At 39.1% G+C, this 15,421-nt stretch overlaps 1 protein-coding gene across 1 annotated transcript in view; it reads right to left on the minus strand.

Moving 5' to 3' along the window:
- Positions 1 to 15,421, minus strand: part of SMYD3 (SET and MYND domain containing 3) — a 744,849-nt gene that overhangs the window by 582,806 nt on the left and 146,622 nt on the right. Inside the window, exon 2 of the mRNA XM_055419738.2 lies at positions 1,928 to 1,991. Within this exon, the coding sequence (XP_055275713.1) occupies positions 1,928 to 1,991 (64 nt within the window). The remainder of the gene's footprint in view (positions 1 to 1,927; positions 1,992 to 15,421) is intronic.

The raw sequence follows: 15,421 nt of genomic DNA on the forward strand, positions 1-15,421 counted from the left end.
TGCCTGCCTCAGTTCTACACCTCAGTTTCCTTAATAGTAAAATAAGCATAATAATAATAGTTAGTTCTTTGAAGATTCTTGTTAAGAATAAATAGAATACAATAGGGCAAGGCATATAGTAGATGTCTAACACATATGAGCTCTTAGTAGTAGTACAAAACAGGAAACAAAGGCCCAGAGAGATTAAGTGCTTCCTCTGAGATAATTTAATTGGACTGATGGCAGAATCTTATTAAAATGGGTCCTCTAATTTTTGTATGTTTCAGTTTCTTTTCCATTTAGAACACCCTATTTGTAGTCTGGAGAAATTACTTTCAAAGGAAAAAGTGATATAGCAGAAGTCCTTCAGATAAGCACAGCCTAGATTTAAAAGAAGGAAAAGAGGAATTTTCACTTGCACGTGTGTACATGTACTCACAGATACACACACACACCAAAATAAGAAGCAAAATGTATGGATGGAGGGTAGGTGACAAGTGACACAAACACAAAACCTCTAATTAAGACTTTTTATTATGACACAATTCATTAGAGCATAATTAAATTTCTTATTAAATGATTAATGATAAGGTTAGAAGAAAAGGTCATGCTGAATGTTAATTATACATCCTTAAAAGAATTTCAAAGATATGAATAGCAGTACTCTCATTGACTGTCAGTTGTTGCAAATTAACTCAAACACTTGAAAGGCATTATCTTTAAAACTTCAAACTACATATATCCTTTTACTAATCAATATAATGTGGAAGAATCTGTCCTGCAATTAATTTTCACAAGTGTGCAAAAATGTGCACAAAAGGACGTTTATTGGTGTACTACTGGCAATACCAAATATTGGGGAAAAAATCATACATTCATTAGTGGGGAAATTGTGATTGTGGTACATTCATGTAATAGAATAAACAAAATGATAACAAAAGTTGTTCTAGATAGATTATTAAATGAAAAGACAAATCAAAGTATACAAGAATCTGTGCCAGAATAACCTGTATCTGCTTTTTAAAACAAAAGCTAAAGATACATGAATGTGTTTGCACAAAAAAAGCTTCAAAGTTACAAGAAACAACAGCGGTTAGCTCTGGGAAAGAGGACCAAGGTCAAGAGGACAAGAAGATGGAGAGGAGTAAACATTTAACTTTTCCTCAGAGACATATGAGCGTCCCAGATGGCTCAGCTGGTAAAGCACCTTCCTGCCAATGCAGGAGATGCAAGAGACACAGGCTTGATCCCTGCATCAGAAAGATCCAGGAAAGATCACCAGGTTGGGAGAAAGACGTGGCAACCTGCTCCAGTATTCTTGCCTGGAAAATTCCATGGACAGAGGAGCCTGGTGGGCCACAGTTGACGGGCTCACAAAGAATCAGACACATATATATACACACATATATCTGTACTCTTGCCTGGAAAATCCCATGGATGGAGGAGCCTGGTAGGCTGAAGTCCATGGGGTCGCTAAGAGTCGGATATGACTGAGCGACTTCACTTTCACTTTTCACTTTCATGCATTGGAGGAGGAAATGGCAACCCACTCCAGTTTTCTTGCCTGGAGAATCCCAGGGATGGGGGAGCCTGGTGGGCTGCCATCTATGGGGTCGCACAGAGTCGGACACAACTGAAGCGACTTAGCAGCAGCAGTAGCAGCATACATGTATGTATGTCTATACTATATAGAGTTTATATATTAGTTAGTTAGTTCAGCCACTCAGTCACGTCCGACTCTTTGCGACCCCGTGAATCACAGCACGCCAGGCCTCCCTGTCCATCACCAACTCCATATATATAATTTTTGCCATATACATACATGATTTTTAAGTTGAAAGAAAACAATGTAACAATAAATAAAAGAGTATGAAGAAACAGATAGTTCAACAGGCATAACGGAGAACAAATTTAAGAGCAGAGAACCTATATACAGCAGAATTCTTACCTGACACTTAGCACTACAGTATTTGGCAATTCGGCATTGAGAGCATCGCATCAGCTTTTCCTTCCTGTTAAAGAATAAAAATTAAGTTAAAAAATAAAGTTCACATTAGGAAATGAATGAGAATCATATATGGCTGAAGAAAGAAAGAAAACCTAAGTCAGCGTGCTGACACCAAGATGTTCCACTCACTCCATCTGTATAGTCCATGAGACTTAGATTTTCACAGTGGTGAACATCTTCTTTCAGTGTGAGACTAGTGACTTTTTAAAAATAACTAGTGTTCTTTTTTAAAAATTGTGGTAAAATATATGTAACATAAAATGTGCCACTTTAACTATTTTGAAGTGCATAGTTTTAGTGGCATTAAGAACATTCACACTGTTGTGTAATAATCCCCACCACTAATGTTCTTTTTAACATAAAGTTAATGAAAATACAGAGATTCCCACTTAGGCAAAAAAAATCACTTTAATACAGTTTTTAATCTCTGCATACAAAATTCAGAATCCAGTCTATCAACTGACTCAAAGTATCCTATGCTTTTCAAATATAAAAACTGTCTAAGTTTAAATTTATCATATAGGTTAATTGTAATATACTCCTTCTAGGAAATGATTTTTAATTTCCATTAAATTCAATTACTACTTTCAATATGCTAAATTGAGATACACCAAAGTTACGTCCCCCTAGGTTGCCTGAGGAAGAAAAAAGCCAAAACAAAGAAAAATTTTATTATAAAATGAAACAATAAATTTGATGATGAGACTCATAGTGACAAATAACAGACAGGATTGTGCGTGTGTGCTAAGTCACTTCAGTCATGTCTGACTCTTCACAACCCTATGGACTGTAGCCTGCCAAACTCCTCTGCCCATGGGATTCTTCAGGCAAGAATACTGGAATGGGTTGCCATTTCCTTCTCCAGAGGATCTTCCCGACCCAGGATCAAACCCCCACCTCCTGCAGTTCCTGCACTGAAGGCAGATTCTTTACCACTAAGCCACCAAGGAAGCCCACATTATAAAATAAAAACAATAAATCTGATGATGCGATTCATAGTGATAAACAACAGACAGGACTATAGATACTTTCAAGGCGGCCAAGAGCATTAAAAGTCAAACTATAATACTAACATCAGTGATGAAAAAGAAGAAATCTTTCTAAGCACTTTTGATGTGCCAGGTATGGTTCAAACTTCTTTATATCTATTGACTCACACTTCAGAAAGTTCTATAAGTAAACAGTTTTATTATATTCATTTCAGAGACACTTCAATACATTTTCAAGAGATAAAAAGTAGATGACTAAGGAAACACACCATAAAGTGCAATGCAGTAGATGACACTGAAAAGGTAAGAACAAAAACCACAGAGAATAAAACATGAATATATCAGGTACCTCATTCATAGGAGAACAGGAGTGAGATACGGAACATATAACATAGGGAGAAGTTAACAGCCTAAATAAAGCAAAGTCAAAACACCCACTTCCCCCAAGTGTAGAATTATAGCTGTCTCAATATCCCAAACAACAACCCAAATCCAAACAATATGGCCTTAAAGTCCTTATTTTTAATGATCATACTCCACTACCACTATTAGACAAAACTGGATCAAAGCAAACTCCACCCATAGGTAATTGATGAGACAAGCTTCAAATAAAAGAACACACGAATTTGGGATGAGAAGAATATGATGGGCAAACAGTAACATTAATATTAAAATTTAATTAATACTAATAGAAAAAAGCCTGTGTCACTATATCAGTATCAGAAAAAAAAAGACGTTAAGGTTAAAAATATTACTAGAGATGAATAAGTCAATACACAAAGATTAAGAGACTCCAACCACCAGGTATTAGTACCCAGTCTAAAAATATGTACAGTGAAAGTAATAGATCTAAGATAAAAATGAGGAATATATAATAAATTAATATAAGTATAGCCTTTAAAATAGTACCTGGAATATATTAAGTACCATACCAGTATATCACCATAACAATTATCACTATAACAAGTCTTTTTCAGGAAGTCATAGATCAAGCAGATAAAGAAGGAGCTCTACAATTTATTTGATTTCATGTAATACACAGACCTTTGCACCTTTTATATGCATGTGTATTCACATACTCTCTTCAGGCACTCACTGGCTTTTTACAACATATGCCCACATACTAGGCCACAGAGCAAATCTCAAAAATCACAAATAATCAATATTATATATATAAATATATATATATAAAATTTTCTCCAACAATAAAAGAACTAGATTAGAAATCAGCATCAAAAATCAAGCCAGTAAAATCTCATATTTATGGAAATTTACTTCTATATAATTCAATAATCAAAGAATTGTCACGAAAATTAGAGAATAGATTAAATAATGTAAAAAGAACTCAAAATGTAATCTAAAGTAATACTTGAAGGAACATTTATAGCTTTAAACACTTACATTGACTGCAGTGGTATAACTTTTTAATCTCTTTAACGCTCCTCGTAAAAAAGAAAAAAAAAGGCAGAGTAAGTAGGAAATAGGAAAAACTAACCATTACCCCCCAACCTGGAAAGGTACAACAAAACCAAAAATATTATCAGAAAAAAAAATACTACAAGCTTCAAACATTGATTAAATCAGTATATTTGTGGGAGAAAACAAAGACAACTTCAATAGACTTGAAAACAGAAGAAGCTCTAAACTGCTAAAAGATATTCGGCAGAAAGTCTGTCAAGCCAACTGGAAGATTGCCACCAAAATTGGGAGAGAATGCTTTCTGCAAGAACACTCCTAAGCACAAGGTCCCTGGGACACTTCTGAATCCTGCTTTCCTTAGACCTGGCTCCTCAGATTTCTCCTCGTTTCCTTTTTCCTTGTCTAAGTTGTTCAGAGGTTATGTCTGCTGCCTGCAAATAAAGATCCCCAACTATATAAAATATTTCATCTCAAATTTTAAAAATAACAAACCAAATCAAAATACCCAGGAAGGTCAGTGATGAACTTGGTTCAGTTCAGTTCAGTCGCTCAGTCATGTCCGACTCTCCGCAACCCCATGAATCATAGCAGGTATTAAAACCTCACTTCCCCCCTCCATAGCTTTCAACCACAGACTTTTATGGATTTTAGCACAGATTTTCAGCAAAATGAATAGCAAGATAATTCAAAGTACTTGGATAATTTAGTTGCCATTTGGTGCATAAAGAAAATTTCTTTAATATGAGTTATTTAAATGTTTGGGGTTATTTTTACATATCATATAACTATATAAATAAACTTAACTTCTCAATTTTTTTTTTAAAAAAAAGTCAACGGAATCCAAGAGAAAAGTTGTGTCTTTGATTAGAGGAACCACTGAGCCTTTGAAGAGTTACTGCTTAAAACTGTTGGGTAAGGTTCAGAGTAATAGCATACTAGTAAGGTTTTCCTACAGAGAAAAAACTTGGGCAGCAGATTGAGAGGAAATCCTAAGTATTAGAAACACAGCCACCAGACAGTTGAAGAAAACATCCTCTTTCTCTTAAAAATCAGCATATCATTTCTAATTGAAAAACCCATATTTTTCTTTAAAAAAATCAGAAATGTACAGGTCAAATAAAAAGCAGAATTAATTAGAAGACCCTAAATGAAAAGGATCACCTATTCTAGGCAGTTGCAGAGGCTAAAACAAGAAATACTGAATGGAAGGTAGAGACAGGCAGATTTTGTCTAAAGGTAAAGATCTTTGTGGCAACAGCTCAAAATTCAGAAGAAATGCCCTGAGATGGTGGTGTTCTCAGTCTTTTGACAGGTTTAAGGAGAATCTGTTTCGTACATTTACAGACATGATGTAAAGGAAATCCCAGCACTGCAAAGGAACATGAGTTAAGTTTCCTTCTAATTCCAAATTAGTTGGTTCTCCTCCTCTTGTATAACCAACAAATATAAAATAAATTTGAAGACAAAATTTTGCCATATTATAAGGCCAAATATGATAATCTCAGAGGAGTAGAAAAGTAGGAAAACAGCTTTCACAGACTACACAAACATCCTGTTTGCAAACTGATAATCTCAAGAACTAGATTATCTTCAGAACTAGAATTTTTGAATAAAAAAGAATCTAAAGAAATAGGTTAGGAATGTATCAGTAACAGCAAAGTGATTAATTTTTATCTATTCTTTCCCTCAAGAGACAAATAGTAGTATGCTACCTCTAAACTAGAGAAGATATATTATTGTATACTAAATTAAATGGAAGTTTTAGATCCCACTGTAAATAAGCAAAAAGGATCCCTTATTACTTGTTCATATAAACTCAGATATATTATTGAATATAACGTGAACTCAGAGAAACTTCTCAGCTTGCTCAGTGCCCCAGAGAAAGTGATTCATGGAGCATAAGTGAAGTACTCTCTTCCAAGTAAAAGTTAGTTCATAATTAGTTTCTCCAATAGCCTATGCAACCGAAGTATGGAAAAGAAATAAAAGTAAAGCAAAATTAATTGTTCTTCTAGTATACAAGTTAAAAATTTATACTATTGACTCCTAAACAATGCAGGGCATAGGGGTGTTGGCCCGCCCTACTTGCAGGAGAAAATCTGTTTGTAACTTTATAGTGTGGCCCGTGTATCCAAGGTTCTGTATCAACAGATTCAACCAAACTCAGACCACGTAACACTGTAAAGTGTATTTAGTGAAGAAAAAAAAAAAAAAAACTCTGCATATGAGTGGACTTATACAGTTTAAACCTGCGTTATTTAAGGGTCAGCTGAATGTGGAGTTGGTGATGGACAGGGAGGCCTGGCGTGCTGTGATTCATGGGGTCGCGGAGAGTCGGACATGACTGAGCGACTGAACTGAAGTGAACTGAATGTGGATATAGAGTAAACCGGTGTCTCTAAGAAATAAAAGAAATAAACTGGAAGACTGAGATTGAAAAATATACACTTCAGTTCAGTTCAGTCGCTCAGTCGTGTCCGACTCTCCGCGACCCCATGAATCACAGCACGCCAGGCCTCCCTGTCCATCACCAACTCCCGAAGTTCACTCAAACTCATGTCCACAGAGTCGGTGATGCCATCCAGCCATCTCATTCTCCGTCGTCCCCTTCTCCTCCCGCCCCCAACCTTTCCCAGCATCAGAGTCTTTTCCAGTGAGTCAACTTGTTGCATGAGGTGGCCAAAGTATTGGAGTTTCAGCTTTAGCATCAGTCCTTCCAATGAACACCCAGGATTGATCTCCTTTAGAATGGACTGGTTGGATCTCCTTGCAGTCCAAGGGACTCTCAAGAGTCTTCTCCAGCACCACAGTTCAAAAGCATCAATTCTTCGGTGATCAGCTTTCTTCACAGTCCAACTCTCACATCCATACACTATATAAAAAATAGATAACTAATAAGGATCTGAATTAAATTCACCCATTCTCATCCATTTCAGTTCACTGATTCCTAAGATGTCGATGTTTACTCTTGCCATCTCCTGTGTTACCATGTCCAATTTACCTTAATTCATGGACCTAACATTCCAGGTTCCTACACAATACTGTTCTTCACAGCATCGGATTTTACTTTCATCACCAGACACATCCACAACTGAGCGTCCTTTCTGCTTTGGCCGAGCCATTTCATTATTTCCAGAGTTACTAGTAACTGTCCTCCATTCTTCCCCAGTAGCACACTGGGCACCTTCCAACCTGGGGGGCTCATCTTTTAGTGTCAAATCTTTTTGCCTTTTTACACAGTTAATGGGGTTTTCACAGCAAGAATACTAGAGCGGTTTGCCATTCCACTATGACCCGTCCGTCTTGGGTAGCCCTACAAGTCACGGCTCATAGCTTCATTGAGTTATGCAAGCTCCTTCACCATGACAAGGCAGTGATCCATGAAGGGTGAATTTAATTCAGATAACCATTGCATCTACTACTGTGGTCAAGAATCACATAGAATAAATCGAGTAGCCCTCATAATCAACAATACAAAATCAAGAATACGAAATGCAGTACTTGGGTGCCACCAAAAAAAAAACCAGAATGATCTCGGTTTGTTTCCAAGGCAAACCATTCAACATCACAATAAACCAAGTTTATGTCTCAACGACTGATGTCGAAGAAGCTGAAGTTGATCAGTTCTATGAAGACCTAGAAGACATCTTAGAATTAACACCAAAAACGGATGTCCTTTTCACCATAGGTGATCAGAATGCAAAAGCAGGAAATCAAGAGATTCCTGGAGTAACAGGCAAGTTTGGCCTTAGAGTACAAAATGAAGCAGGGCAAAGGCCAAGGGAATTCTGTGAAGAGAACGCACTGGTCATAACAAACACCCTTTTTCAACAACACAAGAGACAGTTCTACACATGGACATCACCAAATGGTCAATACAAAAACCAGATGGATTATATTATTTTGGAGTCAAAGATGGAGAAGCACTATACACTCAGCAAAAACAAGACCTGGAGCCGACTGTGGCTCAGATCACCAGTTCCTATCCAATTCAGACTTAAACTAAAGAAAACAGGGAAAACAACTAGGCCAGTCAGGTATGACGTAAATAAAATCACTTATGATTATACAGTGGAGGTGATGAATAGATTCAAGGGATTAGAGCTGATAAAAGAGTGCCTGAAGAACTATACAGAGAGGTTTGTAATACTGTACAGGAGGCAATGACCAAAACCATCTCAAAGAAAAAGAAATCCAAGAAGGCAAAGTGGTTGTCTGAGGAGGAAAGAAGAGAAGTAAGTGAAAAGCAAGGGAGAAAGGGAAAGATATACACAACTGAATGTAGAGCTCCAGAGAATAGCAAGGAGAGCCAAAAAGGTCTTCTTCAAGGAACAATGCAAAGAAATAAGGGAAAGCAACAGAAGGGGAAAGACTAGAGATTTCTTCAAGAAAACTGGAGATATCAGAGGAATATTTCATGCAAAGATGGGCACAATAAAGGACAAAACAGGAAAGACCTAATAGAAGCAGAATAGATCAAGAAGAGATGACAAGAATACACAGAAGAAATGTACAAAAAAGATATTAATGACCTGGTTTGGTCACTCACCTAGAGCCAGACATGCTGGAGTGTGAAGTCAAGTGGGCCTTAGAAAGCACTGCTGCCAATAAAGCTAGTGGAGGTGATGGAATTCCAGCAGAGCTATCTAAAAGCCTACACAATGATGCTATTAAAGTGGGCTTCCCTGGTGGCTCAGATGGTAAAGAGTCTGCCTGCAATACAGGAGATCTGGGTTCAATCACTAGACTGAGAACACTCCCTAGAGGAGGGCATGGTAACCTACTGTAGTATTCTTGCCTGGAGAATCACCATGGACAGAGGCTGGGCAACAGTCCATAGCGTCCTAAAGAGTCAGACACTACTGAGCAACTAAGCATGGCCCATAAAAGGTCACCAAATTTGAAAAACCCAGTAATGGCCACAGGACTGGAAAACGTCAACCTTCACCCCAATTCCCAAGGAGGGTGGAACTAAAGAATGTACAAACTAACAATTGCACTCACTTCTCATGCTAGAATGGTTATGCTTTCAACCTTTCAACAGTACGTGAAACAAGAACTTCCAGATGTACAAGGTAGGTCTAGAAACAGCAGAGGAACCAGAGATCAAACTGCCAACAGTTGCTGGATCATAGAGAAAGCAAACGATTCCAGAAAAAAACTCTACTTCTGTTTCATTGACTATGCTAAAGCCTTTGACTGTGCTAAGTTCAGTTCAGTCGCTCAGTCATGTCTGACTCTTCGCGATCCCATGGACTGCAGAACGCCAAGCCTCCCTGTCCATGACCAACCGGAGTTTACTCAAACTCATGTCCATTGAGTCAGTGATACCATCCAACCATCTCATCCTCTGTCATCCCCCTCTCCTCCTGCCTTCAATCTTTCCCAGCATTAGGGAATTCTCAAAAATGAGTCAGTTCTTCTCAATACGTGACCAAAGTATTGGAGTTTCAGTTTCAACATCAGTCCTTCCAATGAATATTCAGGACTGATTTCCTTTAGGATGGACTGGTTGGATCTCCTTGCTATCCAGGGAACTCTCAAGACTCTTCTCCAACACCACAGTTCAAAAGCATCAATTCTTTGGTGCTCCGCTTTCTTTATAGTCCAACTCTCACATTCATACATGACTATGGGAAAAACCATGGTTTGGACTAGACGGACCTTTGTTGGCAAAGTAATGTCTTTGCTTTTCAATATGCTGTCTAGGTTGGTCATAACTTTTCTTCCAAGGAGCAAGCATCTTTTAATTTCATGGCTGCAGTCACCATCTGCAATGATCTTGAAGCCCAAGAAAATAAAGTCTCTCACTGTTTCCACTGTTTCCCTATCTATTTGCCATGAAGTGATGGGACTAGATGCCATGATCTTAGTTTTCTGAATGTTGAGTTTTAAGCTAACTTTTACGCTCTCCTCTTTCACTTTCATCGAGAGGCTCTTTAGTTCTTCACTTTCTGCTGTAAGTGTGGTGTCATTTGTGTATCTGACGTTATTGATACCTCTCCTGGCAATCTTAATTCCAGCCTGTGCTTCATCCAGCCCAGCATTTCTCATGATGTACTCTGCATATAAGTTAAATAAGCACGGTGACAATATACAGCCTTGATGTATTCCTTTCCTGACTTGGAACCAGTCCTTTGTTCCATATCCAGTTCTAACTGTTGCTTCTTGACCTGCATACAGATTCATCAGGAGGCAGGTGAGGTGGTATGGTATTCTCATCTCTTTAAGAATTTTCCATAGTTGTGATCCACACAGTCAAAGGCTTTGGCATAGCCAATAAAGCAGAAATAGATGTCTTTCTGGAACTCTCTTGCTTTTATGATGATGCAATGGATGTTGGCAATTTGATATCTGGCTCCTCTGCCTTTTCTAAATCCAGCTTGAACATTTAGAATTTCACAGTTCATGTACTGCTGAAGCCTGGCTTGGAGAATCTTGAGGATTACTCTGCTAGTGTGTGAGACGAGTGCAACTCTGTGGTAGTTTGAGCATTCTTTGGCATTGCCTTTCTTTGGGACTGGAATGAAAACTGACCTTTTCCATTCCTGTGGCCACTGCTGAGTTTTCCAAATTTGTTGGCCTATTGGGTGCAGCACTTTCACAGCATCATCTTTTAGGATTTGAAACAGCTCAACGGGAATTCCATCACCTCCACTAGCGTTGTTTGTAGTGATGCTTCCTAAGGCCCACTTGACTTCACATTCCAGGATGTCTGGCTCTAGGTGAGTGATCACACCATCGTGATTATCTGGGCTGTGAAGATCTGTTTTGTATAGTTCTTCCGTGTATTCATGCCACCTCTTCTTAACATCTTCTGTTTCTGTTAGGTGCATACCAGTTCTGTCCTTTATTGAACCCATCTTTCCATGAAATGTTCCCTTGGTATCTCTAATTTTCTTGCACAGATCTCTAGTCTTTCCCATTCTATTCTTTTCCTCTATTTCTTTGCATTGCTCACTGAGGAAGGCTTTCTTATCTCTCCTTGCTATTCTTTGCAACTGTGCATTCAAATGGGTATATCTTTCCTTTCACCTTTGCCTTTGGCTTCTCTTCTTTTCTAAGCTATTTGTAAGGCCTCCTCAGAGAACCATTTTGCCGCTTTGCATTTCTTTTTCTTGGGGATGGTCTTGATCACTGCCTCCTGTACAATGTCATGAACCTAAGTCCATAGTTCTTCAAGCACTCTGTCTATCATATCTAAGCTCTTGAATCTGTCATTTCCACTGTCTAATTTAAGGGATTTGATTTTGGTCATACCTGAATGGTCTGGTGGTTTCCCCTACTTTCTTCAATTTAAGTCTGAATTTGGCAATAAGGAGTTCATGATCTGAGCCACGGTCGCTCCCAGTCTTGTTTCTGCTGACTGTATAGGGCCTCTCCATCTTTGGCTGCAAAGAATATAATCAATCTGATTTCAGTGTTGACCATCTGGTGATGTCCATGTGTAGAGTCTTCTCTTGTGTTGTTGAAAGAGGGTGTTTGCTATGACCAGTGCGTTCTCTAGGCAAAACTCTATTAGCCTTTTCCCCTGCTTCATTCTGTGCTCCAAGGCCAAATTTGCCTGTTACTCCAGGTATTTCTTCACTTCCTACTTTTGCATTCTAGTCCCCTACAATGAAAAGGACATCTTTTTTTTCTGCTACTTCTAGAAGGTCTTGTAAGTCTTCATAGAATCATTCAACTTTAGTTTCATCAGCATTACTGGTCAGGGCACAGACTTGGATAACTGTAATGTTGAATGGTTTGCCTTGGAAACGAACAGAGATCATTCTGTCGTTTTTGAGATTGCATCCAAGAGCCTCTTGATGAAAGTGAAAGAGGAGAGTGAAAAAGTTGGCTTAAAGCTCAACATTCAGAAAACTAAGATCGTGGCATCCGGTCCCATCACTTCATGGCAAATAGATGGGGAAACAGTGGCTGACTTTACTTTTCTGGGCTCCAAAATCAGTGGAGATGGTGATTGAAGCCATGAAATTAAAAGACGCTTACTCCTTGGAAGGAAAGTTATGACCAACCTAGACAGCATATTGAAAAGCACAGACATTACTTTGTCAACAAAGGTCCATCTCTAGTCAAGGTTATGGTTTTTCCAGTGGTCATGTATGGATGTGAGAGTTGGACTATAAAGAAAGCTGAGCGCCGAATAACTGATGCTTTTGAACTGTGGTGCTGGAGAAGATTCTGGAGAGTCCCTAGGACTGCAAGGAGATCCAACCAGTCCATTCTAAAGGAGATCAGTCCTGGGTGTTCATTGGTAGGACTGATGTTGAAGCTCAAACTCTAATACTTTGGCCACCTGATGTGAAGAACTGACCCATTTGAAAAGACCCTGTTGCTGGGAAAGATTGAGGACAGGAGGAGAAGGGGACGACAGAGGTTGAGATGACTGGATGGCATCACTGACTCTGTGGACATGGGTTTGGGTGGACTCCGGGAGTTGGTGATGGACAGGGAGGCCTGGCGTGCTGCGGTCCATGGCGTTTCAAAGAGTCGGACACGACTGAGCGACTGAACTGCACTGACCTGCATTTCAGTCTCTTTCGTTGACTGTGATGGCTACTCCATTTCTTCTAAGGGATTCCTGCCCACAGTAGATAAAATGGTCATCTGAATTAAATTCACCCATTCCAGTCCATTTTAGTTTGCTGATTCCTAAAATGTCAATGTTCACTCTTGCCATCTCCTGTTTGACCACTTCCAATTTGCCTTGATTCATGGACCTGACATTTCAGGTTCCTATGAAATATTGCTCTTTACAGCATTGGACTTTACTTCCATCACCAGTCACATCCACAACTGGGTGTTGTTTTTGCTTTGGCTCCGTCTCTTCATTCTTTCTGGAGTTATTTCTCCACTTATCTCCAGTAGCATATTGGGCACCTAGTGACCTGGGGAGTTCATCTTTCAGTGTCCTATTTTTTTCCCTTTTCATACTGTTCATGGGGTTCTCATGCCAAGAATACTGAAGTGGTTTGCCATTCCCTTCTCCAGTGGACCACGTGGAGATCATAACGAACTGTGGAAAACTCTTAAAGGGACGAGAATACCAGACCATCTTACCTGTCTCCTCAGAAACCTGTATGCAGGTCAAGAACCAACAGTTAGAACCTGATATGGAACAATGGACTGGTTTAAAATTGAGAAAGGAGTACATCAAGGCTGTATATTGCCATACTGCTTATTTAACTTCTATGCAGAGTACATCATGCGAAATGCCAAGCTGAATGTGTTACAAGCTGGCATCAATATGCCAGGAGAAATTTCAACAACCTCAGATATGCAGATGATAACCACTCTAATGGCAGAAAGCAAAGAGGAACTAATGAACCTCTTGATGAGAGTGAAAGAGGAGAGTGAAAAAGCCATCTTAAAACTCAAAATTAAAAAATCTAAGATCATGGCATCCAGCCCCATCACTTCATGGCAAGTAGGAGGGGAAAAAGTGGAAGCAATGACAGATTTTCTTTTTGTGGGATCTAAAATCACTGCAGATGGTGACTGCAGCCATGAAATTAGAACACAACTGCTTCTTGGAAGGAAAGCTATGAAAAACCTAGACAGTTTAGTAAACAGAAAAGACATCACTTTGCCAGCAAAAGTCCATATAGTGAAGGCTGTGGTCTTTCCAGTAGTCATGTACAGATGTGAGAGCTGGGCACCAAAGAATTGATGCTTTCAAACTGCTGGGCTTGAGAAGACTCTTGAGAGTCCCTTGGACACCAAGCAAATCAAACCAGGCAATCCTAAAGGAAATCAACCCTGAATATTCTATGGAAGGACTGATGCTGAAGTTCCAATACTTTGGGCACCTGATGTGAAGAGCCAACTCACTGGAAAAGACCCTGACCCTGGGAAAGACTGAAAGCAGAAGGAAAAGAGGGCGACAGATGATGAGTTAGTTGGATGGCATCAGTGATTCAAAGGACATGAACTTGGGCAAATTTCTGGAGATGGTGAGGGACAAGGAGACCTGGCATGCTGCAGTCCATAGGGTCACAAAGAGTTGAATATGACTTGGCAACTGAAAAACTACAACAAATAAGGACCTACTGTATAGCACTGGGAACTCTACTCAATACTCTGTAATAGTATACATGGGAAGAGCATCTAAAAAAGAGTGAATACATGTATATGTATAACATTCATTTTGCAATACACCTGAAACCAACACAACATTGTAAATCAACTATACTGTAATAAAAGTGTTTATAAAAGAAATCAAAGAAGAAAGGGAATTAAATAGTTCCCTTAAATACCAACAACTAGACTACTGTTTAAGGGAACATCTGTCCTTCTTGGCTGTCTGAGGGGGAAAAGCATCCTTACTATTCAGAAACTGCCCTAAAATAATACAGGCAGTTGCCAGGTAGAAAGAAGTTCCCTGGAAAGGATATAAGAAAATGAACAAACTCCACTGACTGCCAAATTTCACCCAGCCCAGGCACCTACAGGATCCATTTTAAACTTCCTCTAGAGGACAAAAAAAGAGTGCATCTACAACACATTCATAGGTAATATATTTATGACTCAGGGTTTTTCCCTAGTAATACACCTTGATCTCCTAGAAGTCTCCCAGTATGTCTAGCAGTTGAATGTCTTCTTGAAAGTTCATTCTCACTATGGAAGGTAACTGGTTCACCATTGACCAATCAGCTACAGGCAGAGGCTCAGACCCCACAGAAAAGCCAGGTGACTCTCCTACCTGCTGAAGCACACTCATCTGGATGGAGCATGAAGAAGCAACACATGATCAGAATATGATCAGAATATATTCTGATCAACATATGATCAGAAGCAACACAGAGCCTAGTGTGTGCCTGTGCAGCCTCCTTATTCACAGTGAAGATCCCTGCCCAGGGATCTTCTGCACACTGAGTATCTCAAGAACTGAATTTTAATTTGTGGCTAATCACTGTGGAAATGTAGTTTGAAGCTGATTTCTTTGGGAAGAAGTCTGAGCTAAGAAAAAGACCAGAGCATATGGAGTAAAGCCTGTACCACTTACAGTTGCTAAAGAGTGTTG

The sequence above is a fragment of the Moschus berezovskii genome, chromosome 17, assembly GCF_049115385.1.
Source record: "Moschus berezovskii isolate FMDL1 chromosome 17, NW_MosBer_1.0, whole genome shotgun sequence".
NCBI lineage: Eukaryota > Metazoa > Chordata > Mammalia > Artiodactyla > Moschidae > Moschus > Moschus berezovskii.